Genomic DNA, 27,986 nt, shown 5'->3' on the forward strand with positions numbered 1-27,986 from the left:
TGTTTAAATTATGTATTGACAATTCTTATTTAGCCGGCGGTCGGCAAGCGAAATGTCAAGAAAAGCAGACGCCATAGTAATTATAATTAAGTTTTTACTTTTTTGTATTAGATACTCCTTACTATTTTGCAAATGCAAATTGTAATATTGTTTATAGTAAACGCCGATTTTTCTCCAGTGAACTGTATTTATTTACGAGGAAAACAAAAAACAAACCGACACGAGCGTTGACGTAGAGATTATGACTGCGATAACTTAAGTATGATCATTATTGGTCATTGTGATCGTTCAAATGCTTGGCATGTTTTTAAACACGTCAATAATCATTTGTGATTGTGCCGCAGGAATTTAAATTGGTCCACCATCTCCATCAGCTCATTTCCTAGCCTTAAAGTAATGCTGGGGTAGTCTGTTCTAGCCAATGCCATCCACTTGCTCTTTTTTTTCGTGATATTTAAATATACGAGTATAAATGAATTTGTATTGTATTTAAAATAAAAAGGTGACATAAAAATACCAATAGACTAAAGATTCTTTCAAAATGTACAAAACTGGTTATCTTCAATAACTCTACGCGCACAAATAATGTAAATATAATACTAACACTCTCGTGCACGAATTATAAACTACATATTTAATATTTTTTTGAAAGGTACTTTCTAAAATAAAATTCTTAGAAAATTTTTAAAATATATGATTTTTTAAATTACCTGTATTACAAAATGATTAAATTTATATTCCTCATATGAGGCTTGAATTGATCAAGAAGTACAATTTTTATAACTTACAGCCCAACAATTATATTTTTAACAAATTACAACAGGGATGGAGAATACCTTAAATAAGGGAATATGGAAGTCTAGGCATTTACAGGGCTTATGACCTGTCATTGGCTGGTTTAAGTGGCCAGTTTAGACTAGACTTCCATATTCCCTTATTTAAGGTATTCTCCATCCCTGTTGTAATTTGTTAAACTTAATGACTCCCGGGGGGGTGAAATCCAGTCTTTTGTCTACGAAGATTTGGATAAACTCAAATATTGTAATGAAACCAACTGGTCCATGAAGAAGTTAAAAAATTGAAAAATGGTTTTCAGGCGTTGCCTAGTATGTGAAATAATTCAGTCAGATGAATCTCTTCGCAACAATTAAAGTTTCAGCTCTTTAACTTCACTAAAATCAACAAATGGAAGAATTGAAGAAATATGGTTGTTCAAACATGGTTGTTCAAACATGGGCAAAATGGTGAATGTTACACAGTGTGTAAAGTGGCCACTTAAACCAGCCAATGACTGGTCATAAGCCTTGTAAATGCCTGGACTTCCATATTCCCTTATTTAAGGTATTCTCCATCCCTGTTGTAATTTGTTAATCTTAATGACTCCCGAGGGGGTGAAATCAGTCTTTTGTCTACGAACATTTGGACAAACTCAAATATTGTAATTATATTTTTGTTATAATTTTACACTGATAATAGCACATAATACAAGATAAATCAATTTCCTTACAGTTTTAAAGGTCAAAATTCAATAATTTATTGCTTGTTGCGCAGATGATAAATACACATCTACTAAAAAACATCATAAACGTTTGCAATTAAATTTTGATTCGACATGGGTTAGTGTTTTCATCTGGTGGTGAGTTTTTGAATATGACTAGAGCTAAGAATAAAATTAAATATGTTTAAAAAAACATTGCGATTGCGAAATGGCATCTAGTCAAAAATGACTGATTTTAGGGCCCCATTTGAGGTCTTCGTGCACGAGGGGGTTAAAATAAATGAAACAGGGTGTTTAGAAATGTGTTGTTTGTTTTATCGCTTTAAATAAATTATTTTAATCTAAAACGATTTTTTTTTTAATTTATAAATAATTCGTTCATTTCATAATTGGAAGGTTAGAATGATGATCAAAAAAATACAATATTATCCTCTCTCCTCTCTCCTCTCTCCTCTCTCCTCTCTCCTCTCTCCTCTCTCCTCTCTCCTCTCTCCTCTCTCCTCTCTCCTCTCTCCTCTCTCCTCTCTCCTCTCTCCTCTCTCCTCTCTCCTCTCTCCTCTCTCCTCTCTCCTCTCTCCTCTCTCCTCTCTCCTCTCTCCTCTCTCCTCTCTCCTCTCTCCTCTCTCCTCTCTCCTCTCTCCTCTCTCCTCTCTCCTCTCTCCTCTCTCCTCATATATCAGGGTATTAAATGCAACTTAGAAATCTCCACCAAAAACGGAAAATTAGTTATTGATGCCAAAATAAACTATGCATAAAAATCTACCTACCTAAATGAAAAAAATCATAAACGTCTCTAAATCGTCTTGCAAACACGAATTTCAATTATACTTGTCACCGCAAACTTACCATTCTCCACTAAGTTGATAAAGCATAATTAGAAATCTCACAAATCTTTTTTCATTTTTTTATTTTTTTCGCAAATATCTCCGTTACTCTTTCAATGGAGATATCTAAGTTTACTTCTAATACCCTCATCTCTCAACGACATGTGGCTCCAACAAAATAGCGCTAGGTGCCATGCAGCGCGTGCAACAATGGATCTTCTGCACGACAAATTCGACGGCATGGTTATCTCGAGTTTCGGTGACGTCGACTGGCCACCGATATCGTGTGATTTAACGCCATTAGACTTTTCCTTGTGAGGTTACGTTAAATCACTGGTCTCATTGTTTGACGCCTTAAAAATGTCTTCAAACAATCCCTTCAATTATACCAAGCCCGATTTATTCGGTCGAATCATCGAAAATTGGAGCTCTAGGATACGCGCCGTTCAACAAAGCCGCAGCGGCCGTTTGACTGATATCATATTCCATTCACGACCCTGATTTATGGGAGCGAAGTATGGACTTGGAAAAACAAGGATGAAAGTAGGCTAAATACTGTCGAAATGCGATATCTCAGGCGAATATGTGGTAAAACTATCTACGATAGCTGCACAAATGTTGAGATCCGTACATTATGTAAGGCTGAGACAAGCATTATCGACAAAATCAAGAAAAGAGCTATGCGTTGGTTTGAACATGTAGAACGAATGGACAGCGGAGGAGTGGCTAAGAATATTTACAATGCAAATGTTGATGGATGCAGAAATAGACGAAGACCGAGAAAGACATGGCATGACCAAATCCAACAAATACCTGAAGATGGACATGTCAAAAGTCGGAATAATCGGCGCGCGTGCATGAGAAGATGTATGAATGTAGAGGAAGCGAGATCTGTATGCCAAGATAGAGTGTTGTGGCGTTCTTTCCTCTCTGCCTACCCTTACGGGGAAACGGCGTGATGGTTTGTTGTTGTTGTTGTTGTTGTTGTTATATTCCATTCATAATGTAATAAAATACTCTTTGGAATAAAAAATTTAATGATATCTAATACATAACTTGTTTTTACTTGAATTTAGAGTTCGAGCGCCCTTTATTTTTTTATTTTTTTACTAAGGATTTTTACATACATATTTTCCATACAATTTACAAATATAAAAATACAATAAAAATGAAAAAAATACACACATAAAAAACAAATGAAAATATTAGAAACTAAAATGATGTTCATTTTTTTTTTAATAATTGGTTCTTGAATTGGAGAGAGTGAATTCTTGGGAACAGAAAATTGATGCGCCAATAAAACTTAGATATATTAATATATCTAAGTAAATCTACTCAAATGAAAGGCATAACCCCTACAATACATCACATACAAATAATATAATCACTAGATCCTCAACACAAAGACAACTTAAACAAATGCATACTAATACCACTTTCAGACAAAGGTATTTTGAGTATTATTCAATTAAAATCTATAACCTACTTCCACTATCTATTAAAACAATTAGTAACGAGAAAATGTTTGAAAAGGCTATAAAAAAATGGATAGTGGAGCTAGGTAGAAGTAAAATGGATTGTCTCATTCGCCCAAACCAATATTGAATCAACCGCTCCACAAGTGTATAGCTTATGTTAGGTTTTTGTTATTTTTATTGTGCGTTTTGTAATATAAATAATATAGATATACATTTATACCTAGTTTTTAAAACTGTCTGAATATTTTGTTTGTTATCTCTGTTTATTAAGTTAGTCTTCTTTGTTTGTTCTCAAATGTAAAAACATTTCAAAAAAGTATATTGTTAAGTGTCCTCGGCACGGGTAATCCCAGTGAGGTAACATTTTTTTTTATTATTGTTTATAGTTTGTAAGTGTAAAATATGAATAAATAAATAAATATGTTGCCTCATTGGCCTACTAGGTAGATTAAAATAGATACATTTAACCAAATCAGGAACATCAAAAAGATTATTAATAATTTTATACAAAAAACCAGATCAAATATTATTTTTGTATCATTAATTTTAAGTAAATTTAATGAATACTCGTATAAGAGAAGGTTATAGTTTATAGTCTCTTGCGGTAAATGCAATTTAAAATTTATGAACCGGAGACATTTATGCTGGGTCTTTTATGACCATGGGTAGCATAGAGAGGTGACCAAATTGATGAATTGTATTTTAATTAACACCTAACCGTAATAATGTATTTATAATTTTCTCAAACTGAATGGTTTGGGTAGGTAGGAAGAAATTGCCTTAAGGCAATATGCCCGCTCTTATATGTATATTTATTGTATATGTATATAAAGTGTCTAATAAATAAAAATAAATAACCAATGAACACTATAATTTATTGATTTAAAATCTTTTACTGACCTCAATACAAATCCAAGCATTTTCATACCCTTCTTTGATATATAATCGAAATGACTTGGTTACGCCACATTTACTATATGTGTACACACATGTATACATAGCACATTTACTAGGATGAGGCGATTAAATTTATTTGCTACCTACTGGGCCCTGGTTAAGATGTTGCAATTGCTTACCATGGGTACTAATATTGTCTCGGCCCCATAATACCAACTGAATTGCCATCGTGTGTGCATGTGCTATTGATATTCTAACCGCAATCGTGAATAACTTATTTTTGCGATCGATAATCCATTTAATTCACTGCGTCGTAAGTATTTTTATTGAATTTCTTTTTTATATTTTTGTATGAAAACATTTTTCCACAATACCCATATTTATTTTCAAAATACAATTAATTATTCTAAATCCCCTTCATATATTTTTATCGGTATTCGTAGTATGTGATATTTCCTTATTTGGCCTCCTGGCCTGTTGGGGTGCAAAAAAAAAAAAAAAATAAACAGCACGTACAGAATATAGCACATCGATGCACACACTAAAACAATTGTTCAAAATAAAGATAACAATTCAAATTAATTAAATGAATTATTCTGAATATATAATTAAAAAGAACAGAATCCCTCAATTTCTTCAGCAATACCGTGTACGTATTAATGTCTTATCAATATTATTTTTATTTTTTCTTGATCGCCACAACCTCGTTCTTTCCGGTCATTTCTCTTCCAATCTATCTGGCTGTAGCTTGAAGAGATGGCCATGGCGTGTTGTGTCACTTCGCTGTGTTTTATTATTTTAGTTTCGTTGTTGTGTACTTTTGTTTCCGCACTTGACGAAGGTAAGAGAAACAGGTTTTAGGCCCCGCTCATCGGCAATAGAGTGCGAATCACGCGAGTGAATGTTAATACGGTTTATGTTTCATGGCTGTAGTAGGTACACATAATATGTATATTTATTATTATGTACCATCAGTAGTGAAAAGTGTAACTGCTGGCTCATTCTGTCACAATTTTGTTTTTTTATTTTTACGGTAAAAAAAAAACATGCTCAATTTTTCAAAAAGTTTTTCAAATGTTTTTATTGTTATTGTTGAGAACTTCTAAGCTCCTAACATTGCACATTTTTTATTATACCTTGGGCATTCACTACACATTGCAACAATATCAACAAATTGAGTATTTATGATTTTTGCTATTTTTAATTTACCGTGTTATCTTTCATTTTTACCTGAGTATGTAGAGTATAATAAATCGACAACAACAGCAACAACAAACTATCGCGCAGTTTCCCCGTAGGGGTAGGCAGAGAAGACAGAACGCCATATCACTATTTTGCATACATACCACGCTTCGTCTACAACCATACTTCTTCTCATGCACGCACGCCAATTATTCCTACTTTTGACATGTCCATCTTCAAGTATTTGAAGGACTTGATCGTGCCATGTCTTTCTCGGTCTTCCCCGTTTTCTCTATCCATCAACGTTCGCATCGTAGATCCTTTTAGCCGTTCTTTCGCTGTCCATTCGATCTACATGTCCAAACCAACGCAGCGCCCCTTTTTTGATTCTGTCCATAATGCATGTCTCTGCCTTACACAGTTCACGGATCTCGACATTTGTGCACCTATCATACATCGTTTACCACACATTCGCCTAAGGGATCACATTTCGACAGCATTTACATTTATACCGGGTTGTGGTCCTGCGGTAGTATTGTGAATTCACGGACCAAAGTTCCCAGGTTCAAATCCCACTCTACCATGACTCGATTTCCATTTTTCCAGCACAAGGTATTTACGACTTTTAGGGAATGGTCTTAAAATTTAAATATTTGAGTAATAAGATAAGATTAATTAAATAAACAGAACTCACGTATTTCTCTTTTCTTTTAAAAAAAATAATTAACCTAATTTTAATACTTATAATACTCACATATTTGGCTTAATATTTATTTTCTTTTCTTTTTTAACCATAAATTTCTTTATACCCAAGATTTATTTTAAAAAATCAAACCTTAAAATTTTACAAGACTTATATTTAAAAAAATAACCTAAAAATTACACAGCATATTCAGTAGAAAGTTTAAATAATAACACATTCTTCAGTAATACAACAAGAAAATCATAAGTACTGTTTCATACAGCTGGGCAAAGTGAACAAAAAACTGTATATATTATGAAATGCATTAATAAATAAAACCATTCACCATCTACGAAAAGTTCAAAAGGTTTATTTTATAGGAACAATACCCTACACTAAATATATCAGATACGTGGGAATTTTATCAATTAATTAATTAATTTTATCATCATTTTTCCAATTCCATACGTCGCTCCCATACTTTAGGTTGGCACTAGAACTCCATTTTGAACTGCTAGTTTAGCCTCCTGCGATAAACACTAATACTAAAACAGAGATATATTTTTTTTTTTTAAAGGAATTAAGACGTTTAGGCATTTACAGGACTTATAACTTGAGGTCCCAGGTTCGATTCTTGGCAGGGGCGATAAGATATATTTCTTCTAAAAGTGGTTCATTGTCCTAGACTGGCATTTGACTGAAACCTTACATTCGATGAGACGAAAATGTACCGGATACGCTGCAATCCAGTACCCTGTACACTACTGAGCCGAATGATGATGTAATATAAAATGTGTGATTTTTTTAGGAGATGACTGTTTTTTTCAAGACACTAAAGAAAACGGAGTCTGTACCCAAATACGGGATTGTCCTCCTGTGTACATGGATTTAAAAAGAGGAATCGTACCAAAAAAAGTAAGTAAGTTTTATCAACACATTGCAACAGAGATGATGAACATTTTAGATATGAAAATACAGAATTCTAAGCATCCACAAGGTTTAAGACCTGTCATTGGCTGGTTCAAGTGGCTACTTTACACATCTGTAACATTTACCATTCTGCCTATATTTAAACATCTGTATTCCTTTGATTCTTCCATCTATTGAAGTTAAAGAGCTAAAACCTTTATTGTTGCGGGTGACCCACTATACACCTTCACCATTGTTATTGCACAAAAATATAAAACCATTAATACATGCATTTTAATAAGCACATGCACTGATTAGGACAAACATGCACTGGTTAAATTATGAAAGTATTCTATGTTGTTTGAGAAATAGTTGAAAAAAGTAGAGAAGATGGAGGGAGGGGGTGAGTTTAATTGGTTAAGGGTGACCATGACAGTGCAACAAGGTGTATAGTGGGTTTAATTTGTGTCCTGACGAAGAGACGGGTAGGTCTCGAAACCGGTAGACATAGAAAAGTCGGTAAGTGGTTATATACAAATATTTATTAACATTTAGTTAAATGTTTGACCACACAGTTAATGCTTTAAATATTAATAATACACTTCTAATATATTATATTTACAATATTTAAGTTTGTCCAAATGTTCGTAGACAAAAGACTGGATTTCACCCCCTCGGGAGTCATTAAGATTAACAAATTACAACAGGGATGGAGAATACCTTAAATAAGGGCATATTGAAGTCTAGGCATTTACAGGGTTTATGACCCGTCATTGGCTGGTTTAAGTGGCCATTGTGTAAAGTGGCCACTTAAACCAGCCAATGACGGGTCATAAGCCCTGTAAATACTTAGACTTCCATATTCCCTTATTTAAGGTATTCTCCATCCCTGTTGTAATTTGTTAATATTATATTTGTTTAACATACTCATTTAGTTGGACATAGAAAATAAGTACTACTGACATTACAAAAATAACCAATGAACCAAAAATGTATATGTTTATAAATATTTGGCCGGCCTCGTGGTTTAGTGAACAGCGCGTTAGACTGCCATTCAAGGGGTCTCGGGTTCGATTCCCGACATTGTTGACATGAAATATTTATTTGAAAAGGTGTTTTTACAGTATTTATTAATATTTTATGATGTTATAAAGTGACGATTAACGAATTATTTGCAAAAGCTACTTACGCTAATGATTAATATTTTTTTATTTATTTATTTAAAAAAAATATATATTTGCGTTGTTTTACTTACCCAAATATTTAATTTTAATGAGTTGTAAATAACTCACTATTAGAAAACGGGAATCAAGTTGGGGTTTTTCCCCACTCTAGTGGGATTCGAACCACTGACTTTTGATCTGTGAGTCCGAGACTCTAGCCATGAGACCACAATCCGATATGAACATTGAGATGTAATATCTAAATTTATTGAAAAGTTGTAATAGTAAGAATATTAACCACTTCAAATAAGATTTCTTCAAAAAGTTATTTTAGAAATAAATTGGTCAATTTGAATAATCTGATCTGGTGTTTATTTATTTTATATTTTTTATATCTTTTTTATGCTGACTTATTTTTCTTATTCTTTTTTTACCCATATCTTATATTGTTTTTTAGTTTTTTAATTTTTGTATATCTAAACTAACTCATTATTTTGTTTTTTTTTATATTGTAGAAGGCACTTGTGCCGTATAATTTAATTTTTTTTTTTTTTCAATTTACAGATATGCAAATTTATAGGAACAGTTGCCGTGGTTTGCTGTACAGATCCCTCTCCTCAGCCACCGCCACTACTCAGAAACAGCAAGTATACATTTTATTACTTTAAATGACTGTCGACACTTTTTTGATACTGTCGACCATGATGTCTTATTAAATAAGCTGTATGAGATCGGTTTCTCGGATGGTATGTTAAAATTAATGGCGAGCTACCTCCAAAACAGAAACCAATACGTCTCCTACGGTCTATTCGCGTCAGAGTTTTTCCATACTTTCTCGGGTGTCCCGCAAGGCTCTAACCTGGGTCCATTGTTGTTCTCAATTTTCATTAATAATATTAAAAATGTAATTTTGAACTCGCGTTTTCTGTTGTTTGCGGATGACTTAAAACTGTTTTTAAAGGTGACAACTTCTGACGATTTTCGTCTTCTCCAAGCGGATATATCTAATATATCTGAATGGGGAAGGCGAAACAAACTTGGGTTTAATGTTTCCAAGTGTTCGGTCACGTCCTTCACTAGGGCCCAAAAAACTCTTTTTTTTCGCTACAAAATGAATGACCAGAATCTGATACGAACATCGAATGTTAAGGATCTGGGCGTTAGATTTGTAAGCACTCTGACATTTCATGAACACATAGAGACAATCAGTGGTGATGCATTGAAGATGTTAGGATTTGTTCTGCGTACTGCCAGGGTTTTCGAAAATACCCGCGTACTGAGAACTCTTTACAACTCCTTGGTGCGAAGTAGACTCGAGAGTGGCTCGATGATTTGGGGGCCACATGAACTGAAGTACTCTCTTATGATAGAGAAAATCCAAAAGAAGTTTCTGAGATATCTCTACATGAGAGAGTGCGGGTATTATCCTTGGCTCTACCCGACCGAGTTTCTCCAGGGTATGCTTGGCTACAACAGTTTAGAGACTAGAAGGAATGTGTATTTGACCACACATTTTTATCGATTGTTGCGCGGTATGATCGATAATTCTGAAATTATGATGAGCATTGGTTTGTATGTTCCTGATAATTACCTAAGACAGCGTCAGCATAGATTGTTTCATATTCCGATATTCAGGACCAACCTGCCTATGGTTATGCCTGTTGGAAGAGCTACCGCTATGTTGAACAACATCGCTCTGGATATTGATCTGTTCCATGTATCCGAAGGGGTTTTCCGGAGCAGGATTCTTCGACTCCTTTGACATGAGTCTCTTTCGTGTATTTTTTTTCCTTTTTTATAATATGTACGTATTGAATATATTTTTGTAATGTATATGTTATATTTAAAATAAATAAATTGAATTGAATTAAATTGAATTAAACAGTCCATCTTTCTTGTTCTCCTTCGTTTCCTCAATGCTGAGGATCATGATCTATGGAGGGACCCATGGCAAGCACAAAACTTTGCCGATGTTTGAACATCCATATTCCCTTCTTTAAGGTATTCTCCATCCCTGTTGTAATTTGTAAATCTTAATGACTCCCGAGGGGGTGAAAACCAGTCTTTTGGACAAACTCAAATATTGTACATTGTACTGTTAGGATTTTAGGACTGGACTTAGTTTTAGAAAATGATATATATTTCAGTACCTGAAATATGTTTACTTAAATAGGGAATTATTTACTAGTAATTTAAATCGGATTAGCAGTAGATGCGATAGTGTACTATCAGTTCCAGGATGCAGAACTAAGTTCGCGCATAGGCACTCCTTACATGTTAGTCCAAGATCCTTTTATCTTCTACCTAAAGAATAACAAAACATTTCATCACTGATACCATTGAAAGTAGGTTTGAGGTCTTGGATTAGCATGGAAGGATTAGATAAACACATTTAAAAAAATATATATATATAAAGAAATACTGCAAATAAATCTTGTTTTTTGTTCTGTCAGCAAATGTTAATATTGTTTGTTTTTGTTTTTTTTCTCTTCATGGTTATGTCATACCATATTTATATGCTAAAAACTTTTAAATCGTTAAAAAAGGAATGGCCCACGCTCAGACGCTGAAGTCTTTGTGGGCATTTTTTCCTAATAATGTTATAGCTTAATTTTAAGATGTATTTTTAAAAGTGTATTTTTGTAAAAAAATATTATATGAAATATACACATTTAAATGTATGTATGGAAAAATAAACAAATAATCAAAAAAAAAGGAAACGAGGTATATTGCATAACTTTGTAACCTTGTGAAGAAAAACTTTTCACCACGGTGAAGAATAAAACGAATATCAAAATAATGTTGGAAAAAAAAATTTTCATGAGATAATTTTAGTTATTTCATATATATTTTATTCTTAAGTTTGTATATATTTCATATCAACTAATACTTACACTTATTTGTAAGACTATTTACTTATTTTCATATCTAGGTTATAACAATAAACAGCTTTAACATCTTTTTATGAAATTAGTAAGTTTTCATTCATTCTTCATACTTTCTGACTTCCCATCGTTAAATTTTATATTTTATCCACTAAGCTATTTTGACATTCAGTTTTTTTAAGTGGCCTTATCCTACTCCTCTTTGAAATTATCAAATAATGTTTGTATACTTTATATTATAAATACATTATATAATGGTAATATTTTTATTTTCATCTAATTCAAATCTTTTCTCATACTTTAAATTGATTGATTTATTTACATACATATGTAAGTTTATTGTACATTATTTGAGACATAAGTCCCAACTCCATGGGACTAAAAGTCCAGTGTTGAGATGGGACGAGCAATTAGTTGACCCAGGCACATGAGTATATCACCACAAATGTAGGATCAGAAACATTTTTTTTTTAAACATATACACATATATATGGCACATCAATATGGTAAACAGTAAACTCAAACATTCGGAAAATCATCAAGGAGTTTCCTACTCAAATCCCTCCCACTAAGGAAAATCCAGTCCTTAACTACTTTTTTGACAATAGTTTTTGTCCTTTAGAGCTTAATACTATCTTCCAAAATATTGAACACTCTTGGTGCAATAAATGAGAGATTCCTCTGAGTAAAAGTCGTACGGGTTTTGGGTATGACAGAATTCATGCCTTGGGAAAACCTCGTACGGACATTATGCGGAGACCTCTCCTTATTATTATGTTTACTTTTCATCAAAATAACTCTCAATAACAATATTTGTAAAAACATAGATTATTCCCTTTATTTTATTTTTTTGCGCTCATTGTAGATCGGGTCGTTTGTTACTTTAGCAGTTGGTCAGTGTACAGACCAGCTGGAGGAACATTTGATGTAGAAGATATTGACCCAACTCTGTGCACGCATCTGGTATATGCTTTTGCAGGAATTACTGAAGAAGCTGGTATAAAAGTCATCAATCCGTGGAATGCTCTAAGTGATAATTATGGAAAAGGTATTATAATTAATTTTCCAAGTAGCATAGATATTAAAAATTTAAACATGTTTTATTTATATTCATAGTCTTTCAAAAACGTTCATATTTTATATGATAATTTGTGTTGTAATTTTAGATTTTAGTGTAGAGTTCATAGTCCATAATCGATGACACACACGTGCTAAAACGTTACACCTGGAATAGTGTCATGATCAAAGAAATCAATGTCATAATTTTTTGTAGAATCTAATATCACATTTAATGCAACCCTATCAGTATTGGACAGGAAATCGGGATCATCGTTCTGCAGCACATTCTAATCGTCCCTACCATGAAGAAATGAACTACAAAGGAACTTCGCCTCTAAAGAGACTACAGTCAGTCAGCCCAACAAGTTCTTTTCAGTCAGTCAGTCCAGCTCAACGAAGTCACACAGTTTCAGCATGTAGTTCAAGTGCAGTCTTTGCTATCTCCCTTCATCGCCGCTACGCTCGCGCTACACAATCAAGTGCTGTATCTTATTTGCCACGTAATAAACAGCAACCTCATGTCTTTTTTGTCAATCTCTAATTGGGGTTGGAACTTCAACCGACATTCGATAACTAATACTCCTACCTTTGTGTTTGGCTAGTCATAGATTTGTGAATATTTAATAATTGTTTCAGATGCATATAAAAGATTTATTAACTTAAAAAAAAGAGCACCGTGGGTTAAAATTCTCATTGCTATTGGAGGCTGGGAAGAAGGATCAGAAAATTTTTCAAATGTAAGAAATATTTTTTTTCATAAAAAAGGTTTTTTATTGAATTTGTATTGTATGCCAAGAATTTGGTTTAAAATAAAATAAATTTCTATTTTCTTTATTCCTGTGGCAACTTATGGTGATTAAATACTGTATTGGTACACTAATTGAATAGTTACACTATGGAATGGAATACAGCACAAAATATCCGGCTTTAAGGTGATTCTAAATGAAAATATGAAACTAATTATTAATAGATGGCGTTTTTATCATTTTTTATTGAAAAATGCAATTTATACGTTTATTTTCAATGGAAATTTTACAAAACTTGGTTTGCGCATATTTTACACAATATTGATTGTAACAAATACCATAACAATATAATTTAGGCCCTTTTTACAAAATGGTGTACAAAAAAATAACTTGTCTTATTTTTTGTAAAAATAAGATAAGTTTTTTTTATAATAAAAATGGTATTTTTCAATCGCGCAATCTAGGAATAATTATAGTCCTTAAAATATAGCTTTATTAAAATGACAGCTGTCAAACTAATGCCACTAGTGATGAGAAATTACTGATCACTGATCAAATCGATGTTATCAGTCTTTCCACGCAAACAAGAACCTCTGTTTCCGAAAATTGATATAAAAACGCAAAAACAAGCCAATTATAGTGTGTTTAAGACAATTATTCACCAAAAAATAAAACATTTATACTTTTTTTCATTTGCACATAAATTATTTTTTTATTCGATCAATTTACATTGATCAATTTGTCCCATCTCTAACATTTTTGCAAAATTATGTAACTTTGTAAGAACGTCGTTAATAATTAGGTTTATTTTATTGTTTTTTGTTATAAGGCTGATTTAATACATTTATGGTGATTTATATGTCAAATACTGTGTTAAAAAATAAATTCGTGTGTCAATATAAATCACTTCTTGCACATTACTACAAAGTTATGTCGCCACTTTTGCTGACAACTGTCATTTTAATCAATCTATGTTTTAAGGACTATAGTTTCATATTTTCGTCTTTCTCCGTCTTTATCCTACTCCTCTTTGAAATTATCAAATAATGTTTGTATACTTTATATTATAAATACATTATATAATGGTAATATTTTTATTTTCATCTAATTCAAATCTTTTCTCATACTTTAAATTGATTGATTTATTTACATACATATGTAAGTTTATTGTACATTATTTGAGACATAAGTCCCAACTCCATGGGACTAAAAGTCCTGTGTTGAGATGGGACAAGCAATTATATGACACAGACACATGAATATCACCACAAATATAGGATTAGAAACATACAAAATAATTATAAAAAGTATAGAAAAAACATATATATGACACGTCAATATGGTAAACAGTAAACTCAAGCATTCGGAAAATCATTAAGGAGTTTCCTACTCAAATCCCTCCCAATAAGGAAAATCCATTCTTTAAATTCTATCTTGAAAATAATTTTTGTCCTTGAGAGCTTAATACGTTCTTCCAAAATATTGAACACTCTCGGTGCGATAAATGAGAGATGTCTCTAGGCAAAAATCGTGCGGGTTTTGGGTATGACATCATTCGTGCTCTGGAAAAACCTTGTACAGACCTCTCCTTATTGTTTGGCCAGAAGTGTGTAAGTGCTTCGTTTAGGTACAGTTGTCTCATATCCAGCACCTTCATGTATTGGAACAGCTGTTTTGCAGGTATGTTGGAGTTCGTAGAGTATTGGTAGGAATATATACACTAACGGCAGTGAATCTTAATACACTTTTTACTAGAAAAGCAAGATGATCAGCCTTACACTTCAGGAGCCAGTTCTGGAATTTTGAAATCTCGTAGAATGAAATATTTGTTACCAACTATTTTGGAAATAAGTTCAGTGCAGAAATATAGCGTTTTTAGTCAAAAACTGTGCCTTCACTTTTACATTTTTTGTACACTTGTAATACATAAACATAAATAAAATTTAAAATGTGCCAATAACATAAATTTGTTGGCTTACAAAATTTAACGATGTAAAATTGCAAAGAAATATTTGCAGAAACTTCACAAGGTACAAAAAAATATTTTCCACATCCGCTCCTAAGTGGAGCATGTGGACATCACCAGTTGCCTCCGAGAGAGACCCTATCGCCAGCAAGCACTCCCGCTTCTTCCCATGTCAATCCAGCGCCCCTTAATTCCGTCGAATAAAGTCTAAAGATCGTCATTGACGGCCTTCCAGGACGGCGTGATCCCGCAGGTTTAAAGAAGAGGCAATTAGGGTTTAGGTTCTCCTGAGGCATGCGCAGCATGTGTCCAAGCCAGGTCCACCGCCACACATCCTCAAGGCGGTCGTAAAAGGCTGAGGAGGTGATGTTTTCGTAATCGTGGTGTTTAAAAAGTCTGGATGATTGGTCCCGCGCTTTCGCGGCCTAGGCTGCAAGGGCCTTAGGGTCGGCTCGACCCGGTTTTTGTGTTGGGATTTTCCTCCCCTTAGCCAAGTGGAGATTGGTGGTCAACGGCAGGCTAGGTGGCAGCGGATACACCGACGCCAATAAGGTGTATCTATGAAATAATGGTCAAGGCATATGTGATAAACAATTTATAAATTAAATATATTTTCAATGTTATTATTAGAACACACATAACAATATGTATGATATGTGTGCCCTACTTTAAGATTTAAATAAATAAATAAATACTGCACAAATACTCCATCCTGCAAATCCTACTGTCGGCCTCCTCGTGACAGCCACCGGGCAATGCAGCATTAACTGTAGCAAACGGCAGGGGATGAAAGCGAGTCTTCGACAAAAATATATGTTCTGATTTAAAATTAATAAATTAAATACAAAAACTAAAAAAAGCAAAAATAAGTAGGAGATATTAATCACAATACTTCTGTTACGTATCAAACTAAAATCATCCGTATTCTTAGAATAAGCAACTGATCAAATAATAAAGGAACTTCGTTTTTCACGCAACCCTAAGAAAACCCCATAATCTCCCGTAGGGAGCAGTATGAGGTACATGCCTAATATTACATTTATGCGAGCAGTTTTAAATTACTTCGGTATTTTGCGTGTGTATTACATGATCATTTAAATACAGTACATGATTGCTGAGCAAAACACCTGTAAATTGTATAAACAGGTTGAATTTGATCAGAAAAGTCTCACTGTTCATCTATCCGGGACAATTACATTATGCTGTGGTTTAAGAGAACACATATTCGAAGTGACCTACGGTCTCATCTGATGCCCCAATGTTGTCTGTGGTACGCTGCGCAGTTGTGCTACTTTTCTGAACCCTGTTGCCTTAAAACTCCGTACTTAGCCTATTTTACTATTTCGTCACCTCTTGCATATTTTTATTATTAATCAGTACCATATAAATAGGTACCTATAACAAATAGGGTCATGACTTTATTAATCAAATGAGTAACTTGTACGAGGCATGATAGGGTATCCGTGTTCCCGTTCACGAATTTATTTTTGTACAAAACAAAAAATATATTACATTGATTTTCACTAAAAAGTACGCGACAGTATTTGGTGTAATGCCTACCTTTCTTTTTTTACTCACGGAAAATAAGGGTACACACGGGGTAACAGAGTTTTTGGAGGAAAAAACTCAGTTCACTCTCACCTCATTACTTTCGCACTGTGCGCTAAATACTGATCTAAAATGGACCGCCTGTGTAATATACAGCTAATTTCTCTAGTAATATGTATTTTTGGATTTCTTGTTATGCCCCACGTCCCCATTATACGCCCTCTTCCTCCAACTAAATAAAATCTATAACGTCTTTCATGTCAGTAAAACGCTACCGGATGATTCTCACTGAGAATAAAACTCGAAGACCTAGTTCTAAAACATTTAACTGTGAATGAGTATTCGAATCACTGAGGTTATATTTGGCTTTAAACGTTTTCAAACAGTGGCCCAGAGGGCTTATAAAAGTTGACTGAAGAGCCACTGCTATTTTTATTATTATTTAAGTTTAATGTTTTCATTTATTCCAGGCTTTCAAGAATGCAACTGGACGTCAAACCTTCGTAAGAAATGTTGTTAATTTTATAAAATTGCACGGTTTTGACGGAATTGATCTAGATTGGGAATATCCAGCCGAAAGGGGTGGAAAAGATATAGACAAATTGTCCTATATACAGATTCTTCAGGAACTGAGAGAAAAATTTGACAAACATGGATACTTACTATCCATTATTGTATCCCCTCTGGAAATCTATCTTCAGAAATCCTATAAAGTGGATGAGATAACTAGGTACGTGCATATTACTTATATATATATATATAAATATTATTTTGCTTTGGCAAGACGAGACTACAGGACTCTTGAATAATCTTATAAAAATATTTTAATTCATTAGCAACAAAATAATTATTGACAATTATTCATACAATGTATTAATTTGGCAGTTTTATAATGTTTACAAACACAATACCCGGCAATATAATATATGTCGTACGTCGGCATTTAGAAAGAGACTTTCGGCTTTAATTAGCTTTGTAGAGCTTCGTCTTTGTCACACACGTGTCACGTGTAATGTCCGCCGGTGGTTGCTAAGCGTTCTTAAAGACGGTTGATACAACTTTAATTTAATTATTAATAAAATAATCTACCAGACATAGAATTAAGAATAGTCCAGAAACCGCATACGCACATCAAACAAAAGGCGATTAAACTACTCATAAATGAGTGGGTTTACGTTTTGACCCATTAGTTTCTTTGTAGACGTCGCTGAGTACGCAACTCCTGATTTGAATTTAATTATGCAGTGTTGTGTCCTTTTAAAGTGTAGAAATACTGCAAGGATCTTAAAGAAACAGGATGCAATCACATTTCATGTGTAATTAGCAAATAAATGTGTATGTAACAAATGCATTACTTAAAAATTGAATTATTTTTCCATCTGTCAGTTTGGGGAAAAAACAAAATGAACATTTCGTTAGTGTTGCTAGGGTAGTAAATTTTGTTACCCTACTTTGCTCATCTAATGAGAGAACAAATGAAAATTGGCTCTCGGATTAAACAACTCTTTCGTAGACATTTGACCAACATTATCTTTAAAACATCAAATATTATTCAACATGATATAAAAATATCAGTTTTATGTAAAATAAAATTTTTTTTATACTTTAAGTCTTCTTAAATTAATTCAATTGCTCTTTTTAAATGACCCTTCACTTATCTACTCTATTGTGTCAATCAATATTTCCACGTGCACATTAAAATTTTAGAGAAATTAACAGATTGCTTTTTTTTACCTTACATTTTTTCCCATCGTGCAACATTACGCGGCGGCATCACGAATGCGCGCGGTGAAAGTGAGGCATAGTGGGGGAGTTATTGGACACAGTCCGATGTATTTAAATATGATGCTACGTTCCTTCTGGACTATTCTTAATTCTATGCTACCAGACTTAAATAAAAACTATCAAACTAAAAATAAAATGAACTATCAGAGATTTTAATAATTAAATAACTGTAAGCATTTTTATGACTGATAACTTATGAGATGTCAAACGTTAGAAAAGAAGTGATCGTTTATTTTTGTTCGATTTACAAATTAATACGGTATTTTTTGATTTACAAATTGTTAGGAACAAAAAAAACTTAATTAGAGGGTAATAATGGAGAGTTACGAAAAACACCTCACAATTAAATGCGGTGGGTACATTAATAATCAACCAATTTTGGAAATCTCAAATAATCAATTATTTTAAAAAATCCCCGTTAAAGCAAATAAAATCTTTTCAATTTCAATTGATTCAATACGCATGTGTTCATCGTACCATACGACATTTTTTGGGCATCCAGATGTTTACTAACTGAGATGGATGTGTTCTCATCATCACTATGGCTGCATCGTCTGCGTGGCATGTGGTATCTCCCTTAGTAGATTCACCACTTTCTCCATTCTTAAAAGCGTTTTAATATTATTATTCTGCTTGTGTAAGAAATGGTTTTTGGAATTTTTATTGTTGTGTTATATTTTGTTATAAAGATGCTAAACTTGCTTTGTTTCTTTGTTTCTTTGTTTCTTTGTTGTTCTCAATATGTGTTTTTTTTATGTCCCGAATTGAATTGTTGTAACTCCTGGGAATGTAATTCAATGTATTATACTTGTAAAATACTTTAAAAATAATAAAAAATAAAATAGTGCATTTAAAATATATATAAATTTGTTAGTGTTCATTAAATATTTTGATTTTTTAATATTCAGATACGTGGATTTTATTAATTTGAAATCATATGATTACAACGGAGCTTGGGAAAACAAGACTGGACATAATGCACCCCTGTTTAAAACAAATGCAGAAAAAGGAACTGTCAAAGAGACTTTTAATATTGTAAGTACAAACAAACAAACCATCACGCCGTTTCCTCGTAAGGGTAGGCAGAGATGATAGAACGCCATATCACTCTGTATTTGCATACAGATATAGCTTCCTCTACAATATCTTATCATGCACGCGCGCCGATTATTCCGACTATCGACATGTCCATCATCAAATATTTGTTGGATCTAGTCATGCCATATCTTCTAAGGTCTTCCTATATTTCTGCGTCCATCAATTTTCGCATGTCAATAGTGCTTATCTCAGCCTTACATAATGTACGGATCTCGATATTTGTGCATCTATCGTTCATAGTTTTACCGCCCATTCGCCTGAAAGATCGCATTTCAACAGCATTCAGCCTACTTTCATCTCTGTTTTTCATAGTCCATACTTCGCTCCCATACATCAGGTTCGACACCAGGACTCCATTGTGAACTGCTAATTTTGCCTCTTGCAACAAACATTTGTTGGCCGAGGTTTTTAGGAACAATAGATAGACAATTGACATGGAAAATTCATATCAGCAATTTTATTAGCAACGAGGCGACATTATCGAGTCCTTTTTTAAAAACCAAAAATTTTGTTCCAAAAACGGAAAAAATTCTAATGTATGAAGCCTATGTAAAAACTAAAATATGTTAAATGCAACTATTATGGGGAACAGGAAATCAAAATGACATAAACAGACTACAAAATAAAATATTTAAGTTGGGAAATGACCTTACCTATCTAACAGCGACTAGAGAACTTTTTAAACAAACTAAACAATTAAATATAACTGAACTCTTTCAACTAGAATCATTTAAAAGTATTCATAAATTAGCCACTGATTTAATTGTAGACAAATAAATAAAACTTGTAAAAAAATGTAATAAACATGGACATAATACGAGAATATCAGAAAAATCTAATATACAACTTTTTAAAACAAGACAAGGACAGTCGAGGCTAATAAACCAGGGACTGAAATTATACAATAAACTACCAGACAAAACTAAACAAAAGACTCAGACAAACTTCTCAAAAGATGTAAAAAACATTATTTTGAACAACATAGTATGAATAAAAAATGTATATACTATTTTTGTAAAATGCAGGTAATAATCCGTAAAGGTTAATAAATAAATTTTCAAAAAAAAAAAGTATAGATAAAATTAAAAAGTATAGATAAAGTAATAAGTAAATATGGAAAATCCAAAAGAAGTTTCTGAAATATCTCTACACGAGAGAGTGCGGGTAATATCCTTGGCTCTACCCGACCGAGATTCTCCAGGGTATGCATGGCTACAACAATTTTGGCTTCAACAGACTAGAAGAAATGTGTATTTGACTACACATTTTTATCGATTGTTGCGCGGTATGGTCGACAATCCTGATATTATGATAAGCATTGGTTTGTATGTTCCTGATAATTACCTAAGACAGCGTCAACATAGATTGTTTCATATTCCGATATACAGGACCAACCTGCAGCTCAATTACAAACAACTATCGACGTGCTAATAAGCGGCGTGATAACTATTTCTCACCATGGTTGTTTATCATATTCGCGATCACAATGGAACATCCGTGAACACCTAATATTAAATGTCAAAATATTTCAGTTTCGCGACGTATAATCCTGCTGCTCAATCACATATTTGAATTTCGCCGGTGGAAATACGGAAAATATTCCAAAACTTCTATTTTTATTTATTTATTCATTATTTATCATGCTATTTATTGCATTTAGCCAGCAGTTGGTAAGCCGAATGTCCAGAAAAGCAGACGCCATAGTTATTGTAATTTAATTTTCACTTTTTTGTATCAGATACTCCTTTTTTTGCAAATGTAATAAATTGTATTATTTTCTAAGATAAACGCCATTTTTTGCGAATGATCTGTATTTGTTTACGAGGAAAACAAAAAACAAACCGACACGAGCGTTGACTTAGAGATTACACACGCGTTGACTTATGACTGCGATAACTTAAGCATGTTCATTATTGTTCATTTTGATTGCTCAGATTCGTAGCATGTTTTTAAGCACGTCGATATATACCAAAAATGTATTATATGCTCCCATTTATTATATAAAAAAAATCAAAAAAACTTATCTGGCTCAAGAGAAAGACGTCTGCTGAGAATATGGCTTTTAGAACGTGGTTTTTTATATTGATTTCTTTTGGGTTTTTTTTCTTTTTTTATTTTGATAATAAGAATTTTTATATGTTTATGATTATGTTTGTACAGGATGTTCAATAAACCCTGTCACATCCGAAACCACGATGATCAGTATGAGTGAGATGACATATTGGCACATTAAAATATTATTTTAGAACGAATAAAAAAGCAAATGGTTGTTTACTTCTGCAGGGGAGAAACGAGGAGGGGGGAGGGGGAGACTGATACTGCGCCGCGCTCCCCTCGCTTCCCCTACAGAAGTAAGCAACCATTTGTTCTTTCAAATATTTTATTTTTAAAAAAAATCTTTGTTCTAAATATATTTTTATTTTTGCTAATATGTCTTCTTGCCTATACTGGTCATCGTAGTTTCGGATGTGACAGGGTTTAAAAAACACCCTGTATATAAGGACTTAACTATAATTACCTGCTGACGAACTGCATTTTATGCAGTTCAGTAGGATTTGATAATTTATATGTTAATTTTTGTATGCTCTTGGCAAATAAATAAATAAAAAATAAAAATAATTTTAAAAAAAGTTATTTGTGATTGAGCTACAGAATGCGCGTAGAATCAAGCTTGCACTGTGTCCAAAAATTGTCAAATGCCTCCCCCTGCACGACATTCCACATTTGCTTATGCGTGAAGTGGCCGCGTAATGTTGCAAAATTGCGAACGTACATCATAACACAAATATAAGATAATTTTGTGTTATATTATATTTTAACACAAAAAATATTTTTTATTTATTTCAACAGAGAGGGAAAACATTTTTGAAAAGGGAATACGGAAGTCAAGGCATTTACAAGGCTTATGACCTGTCATTGGCTGGTTTAAGGGGCCACTTTACACACTGCGCAACATTCACCATTCTGCCTATGTTTGAATATCCTAATTTCCTCAACTCTTCCATCTGTTGACTTTTGTTTAGTAAAAGAGCTGAAACCTTTATCATGTGGGTGAGATTCATCCGGCTGAACGAATTCACCCACTAGGCAACGCCTGAAAACAATTTCCCAATTTTTATACTTTTTCTTTTACAAGGTAGTTAATTCAAATAAATTTAAATATGAATAACTCCCTAGGAAGGAAATCCAGCCAGTCTGCAAGCATTTGCACATACTCAAACATTGTTGAAAAATATTTTACTGACTGGACTATAAAACAAACAGGTTCTTTTATTAAGCAAACGTAAAAAATATTTATTGAGTAATCATTTAGTAATCAAGTAAAATTAAACTGTTACTGCTAATCTTATAAAAAATACAAAATGCCCATCTTTACTCCCTGGGGGGCTATTAAAATCAGAATTATTTGGCTCTCAAAAACGTTTTCCCTCTCTGTTGCAATAAATTTCATTAAGTCATACTGAACTAATGTTTAATTTTGATTTTTATGCTTCAGGACAGCAATGTCAAAGCTTGGCTTAGCAGAGGAGCGGTGGCTAGTAAGTTAGTTATAGCGATTGCTACTTTTGGAAGAACATTTACTCTAGCATCATCAGAATGCACCGAGTCTGGTTGTGGGATCAAGGGTCAAGGAAACAGTGGGAATTTTACCAAAGTAGCTGGATTTTTGGGGTACAATGAAGTAAGTTTTTTAACTGATTTTTTACGTTTTTGCACTTAAGTTATAAAGAGTTTTTTTTATTTATTCATACAGTTAAAAAAAGTAGTATCTACCTATTTAATAGCTGGCGTATATTAAAATATTGACAATATTTTGAGTTTGCCCAAGTTTTTGTAGACAAAGACTGTATTCAACTCCCGGGGGAGCTGTTAATATTAACTTATTACAACAGAGATGAAGAACATTTTAGAGAAGGTAATAACGAAGTCTAGTCTTATGACCTATGGCTTATTGGCTGGTTTAAGTGGCTACTTTACACACTCTGTAACATTCACTATTCTGCCCATATTTGAACATCTAAATTCTTCAAATTCGTTCATCTGTTGATGTTTGTTAAGTTAAAGAGCTGAAACCTTTATTTATGCGGGTGAGATTCATCTGATTGAATTGTTTCACCTACATACTAGGCAATGCCTGAAATTTTTTTTTTATTAATTTCTATACTTCTTCATAGACCAGGTGAATTTGTCAACGATATTTTGAGTTTGTCCAAATTTTTGTAGACAAGGACTTGATTCAACTCCCTGGGAAGCTGTTAGTATTAACATATTACAACAGAGATGAAGAACATTTTAGAGAATTTAATACAGAATTCTAGGGCTTATGACCTGTCATCAACAGATGAAGTAATTGAAGGAATGTAGATGTTCAAATATGGCAGAATGGTGATTGTTACACAGTGTGTAAAGTGGCCACTTAAACCAGCCAGTGACAGGTCATAAGCCTAGACTTCCATATTACCTTCTCTGAAATGTTCTTCATCTCTGTTGTAATATGTTAATATGAACAGCTCTCTGGGGAGTTGAATCCAGTTTTTATCTACCAAAATTTTGACAAACTCAAAATATAATCAATACATTATAGATAAAACCGCATTCTCTATTTTCTTTCATTATTTCATATTACATTCGTCGTGGGATCATTTTCCTAAAAGTATCCAAAATCATTCAAATTATTTACCATTTTTTTTGTTCTTTCAAGATTTGTTCAATGGAAGCTCAATCCATTGTGAAATTTGACGAAGAAGCCCGGGTACCGTATATTATTAACGGTGATCAGTGGGTCTCATATGATAACCTCAAATCAGTGCAAGATAAGGTAATGCTGCAAATTATGTTTATTGTTAGAGAAACCATCAATTCAATCAAATCACCAATCGTACCTCAGATTATGACTTAGAGAGAGTTGAAATCCATTATATCATTATTTTTCAGACAGATGCGGTGCCGGCCCGTTTTCCGTATCTGTCGCGCACGCGAATAATGCATGCCAATTTTTTGTACGATTTCTTTCAGTATTATCTTTCATCTGCTTATTCGGGGCGCATTGCTGTCTTCATAATTTTACCCCGTCACGGCGAGTCTAGTCAGATTCTGCTAAGATTCTTTCAAATTACTTGCGATATGTGTTGACCCTTTTTACTACTTTCCACGCAGGTGTCAATTCCAACCCGATATCTAAACGAAATGTTTATTTTCGGAGACAAAACTTGAATGGTGAATTGTCTTAAAATGTAACATTTTAATTTCAAATCGAGTCGCCAACTCGAACAGAGTGACACATGAATTTACTTTGACAATATAATAGTATGTTATTTTCACGGATTATGTATTAATTCTCATTGAAATATTAAGTTTATTTCAACATAATATATTTATTTATTGTTATTTATTTAACTTTTTGTACATTTGCGGGCTTATTGACAAATGGCAATTTCTTCCAACCAACCAATAAAAGAAAAGTTTTATTTTTATGATTCAAGTTACATATAAAGATTCTTTTTTTTTTTTTTTTTTTTTTTTTTTTTTTTTTTTTTTTTTTTTTTGAAAAAAGAAATATTTGCGTTCTTATGATTTACCCAAATATTTAATTTTGAGGGCCATTTTCAACGAGTTGTAAATAACTCACTATTAGAAAATGGATTTAATGATTGTAAGGCTGATTTCAATAGACCAGGAGAACAGATTCATTTGAGACACAAACAGCCGCATCATTTTATAGTCGTCAACAGCTAATTGATCTTATTGAATTTTTTTATCAAATCACTACTCAATTTTAATCGCTTGGTAACCCAACTTTATTTAGATATTTAATATGTTAATTTGTTTTATTTGTGTGGTCTTAGAAGCATTTTGAGTGACAAATTATTTATTGCTTTCACACCAGAATATTTCATAGTCCCTAGACCTGGTACCTGAAGCGTCAGACTGATCAACTTACTTTCATGTAACAAAAATGATCAGGTTACGCTACGATTGGTGTACCAATGCAGTGCCCTATGCACTATTACGTGCGGAAAGGGAATGATGATGATGATTTTTTTAAACAAAAAATAAATTGTGAGGCCTAAAGGGGCGATAATTCAAGGTGCCCGGGATCCTAAACAACCTAGGTCCGAGGGCCGATAAATCGAGGCCCACAGGGGTAATAATATAACGCCTGAAGGGCTGAATTTCGTAGCATGTAACAGTCAGCGATAGCCGATTGTTGCCTGCTAGTGAAAATAATTTCAACGTAATAATTTATTTTGTTTTTTAAGGAGATTACTTTAAAAAATTTAGACCAGTTTCTCATTTTTGATCCACAGTTATTTTTGATAAACGAAAGTTTTGGTTTTTTTTGTGTTTTGTGAAAAGATTTGTTTATCATTTCAGGTTGACTACATTACTGACAACAATCTAGGAGGAGCTTGGATTTGGTCTGTCGACACAGATGATTTCAATGGAAATTGCGGAAAAAATAAATTTCCTCTTCTGAACACTGTGAACGCTAGATTGAAAAAAACTGCAAAATTTACATAAAGAAATAGCATGAAATACAAACACGTACTCAAAAATAGCCACATTTAACCGAAAATTAACTTAAACGTCTTATTATATTATATTAATACATCAGGTTTCGCAAAGTTAAAATATTTATTTTGAATGTAACTAATATCTCAAATATTTTTTTGAATTATGTTTTCAATAAAAAAAGTATTTTTATTGATTTAATTGTTTATTGCACAGCAATAAAAACAAAGGAATTTACTGGGCCCTGATTACAATGGTAGGTTAACAGTGTCTTCAATCGTCTATAAAATACTATCGTGTGAAAATTATTTGAATTGAAATTTGAAGTATCTTCATCAATATCCAATATCACCATTTAAATGTTTAAGTTTAAGTACTGTGTTATTTACTGTAAATACCTACTTAACATTTACGTTTATTTTACTTATCCTTAAAATCTGAGCTTCACTAGAAATTTGGTATCAAAGACGCCACTGACTTGAATCCCATCTTAATCTGGAAATAAAATTTTATAAGGAAATCACTAATATGAATTCTTTATTTTTTAGAATATTTCACTTCCGATAGGACTGTAGTTGATGGTTTCAAGTAAATCCTTTGCAAACATGTTTTTTGTATGCAACTGTTTGAAAATTTGAGATTGTCTGCAAATAATAGTATCAGAGCATTGAATTCTTCTTTTTTGATGGCGCTACAGCCCAAATCGAACCTAGGTCTACTTCAACTTCTGCCTCCAACTCCGCCTGCCCTCAGCAGCCATTTTTTTCAATTTGCAACTTGTAGAAGCTGTGCTGCATCTTTTTTACTTTATCCTCCCACCTCAATCTAGGTCTTCCAATCCTTCTTTTACTTCCTGGATGTCCAGTTATGACTCTCTTAGTTACTCACGTATCAGGCATTCTTTGTACATATTCAGCGTATCTTATCTTGAGCAGCATTAACCATAGCATCATGAAGAAAAGTTGTTATCTCATTAATCATTAGCAAAAATAGTACTGATTCTAAATGGGAACCTTGAGGTACCCCACTTGTGGCCTTAAAAACAAACTATAGAGAATTAATAACTTTAACATCAAGCAATCTTTTATTTAGGTAACTGTTTAACCATGCCAAAATTTTCCATGCAAATTCCAATTGCTGCAGTTTATGGCAAACCTTACTAAAATCAGTACACACCGAGTCAATTTCCATCTTTATACTTAATGTTTTACTAATATAGTTCTCATACAAAATAATATTAATCAGTTTTAAGTTATTAGTATGTTTTGTGGCGGGCAACACCAACAGCCGTGAGATTAGCAGGTCCGAGCCCTGCTTTGGCCCGCAACGCGTAGTCCGCTGCAACCTCAGCCTGAACGAAACTACTAAACACCGCACATCAAAAGTACACATATCCCATCTAAACAGTTTATATTGCCGAGCCACCAGCTCTCCGCCAGTGCTTGCTAATGTAAATTCCTTCTGTGCGAAATAATAGGATGTAACTCGAGTCTAACTACTTAATAAATAACTCCAATTGTAATCCATCTTCTCATTTGACCTTAAATCAACTCACGCACACCCATTTCATAAATGATCCTACTACTAACACCACATGAAATATGTCGAGTACTTTCGATATGCGGTGTTTAGTAGCCTCGTCCAGGCTGACGTTGCAGTGGACTACGCGTTGCGGCCCAAAGCAGGGTTCGGACCTGCCAACCTCACGGCTGTCAGTATTGCCCGCCACAGTATAATTATCACCTCACTTTCT

The 27,986-nt window shown here is 33.2% G+C and overlaps 1 protein-coding gene across 1 annotated transcript; it reads left to right on the forward strand.

Moving 5' to 3' along the window:
* The first annotated feature begins 5,381 nt into the window (after window positions 1–5,381).
* Window positions 5,382–27,755, forward strand: LOC148274156 (chitinase-3-like protein 1). Its single transcript, XM_088237547.1, has 10 exons — window positions 5,382–5,538; window positions 7,370–7,476; window positions 9,198–9,276; window positions 12,384–12,566; window positions 13,214–13,314; window positions 17,308–17,567; window positions 19,531–19,657; window positions 23,217–23,402; window positions 24,423–24,539; window positions 26,096–27,755. Exons 1-10 carry the CDS (start codon window positions 5,454–5,456, stop codon window positions 26,240–26,242), a joined length of 1,392 nt encoding a protein of 463 aa, XP_088093673.1. The 5' UTR covers window positions 5,382–5,453; the 3' UTR covers window positions 26,243–27,755.
* The last annotated feature ends 231 nt before the right edge of the window (window positions 27,756–27,986 follow it).

This window comes from Micrasema longulum, unplaced genomic scaffold (genome assembly GCF_059751315.1).
Source record: "Micrasema longulum isolate JH-2025_06_02 unplaced genomic scaffold, ASM5975131v1 h1tg001738l, whole genome shotgun sequence".
In the NCBI taxonomy this organism is placed as follows: domain Eukaryota; kingdom Metazoa; phylum Arthropoda; class Insecta; order Trichoptera; family Brachycentridae; genus Micrasema; species Micrasema longulum.

Coding starts and splice junctions, on each gene's coding strand:
- LOC148274156 (XM_088237547.1), top strand. CDS start 5,454: ATGGCCATGGCGTGTTGTGTCACTTCGCTGTGTTTTATTATTTTAGTT. Junction 13,315..17,307: donor GATCAGAAAATTTTTCAAAT/GTAAGAAATATT, acceptor CATTTATTCCAG/GCTTTCAAGAATGCAACTGG. Junction 17,568..19,530: donor AAAGTGGATGAGATAACTAG/GTACGTGCATAT, acceptor TTTAATATTCAG/ATACGTGGATTTTATTAATT.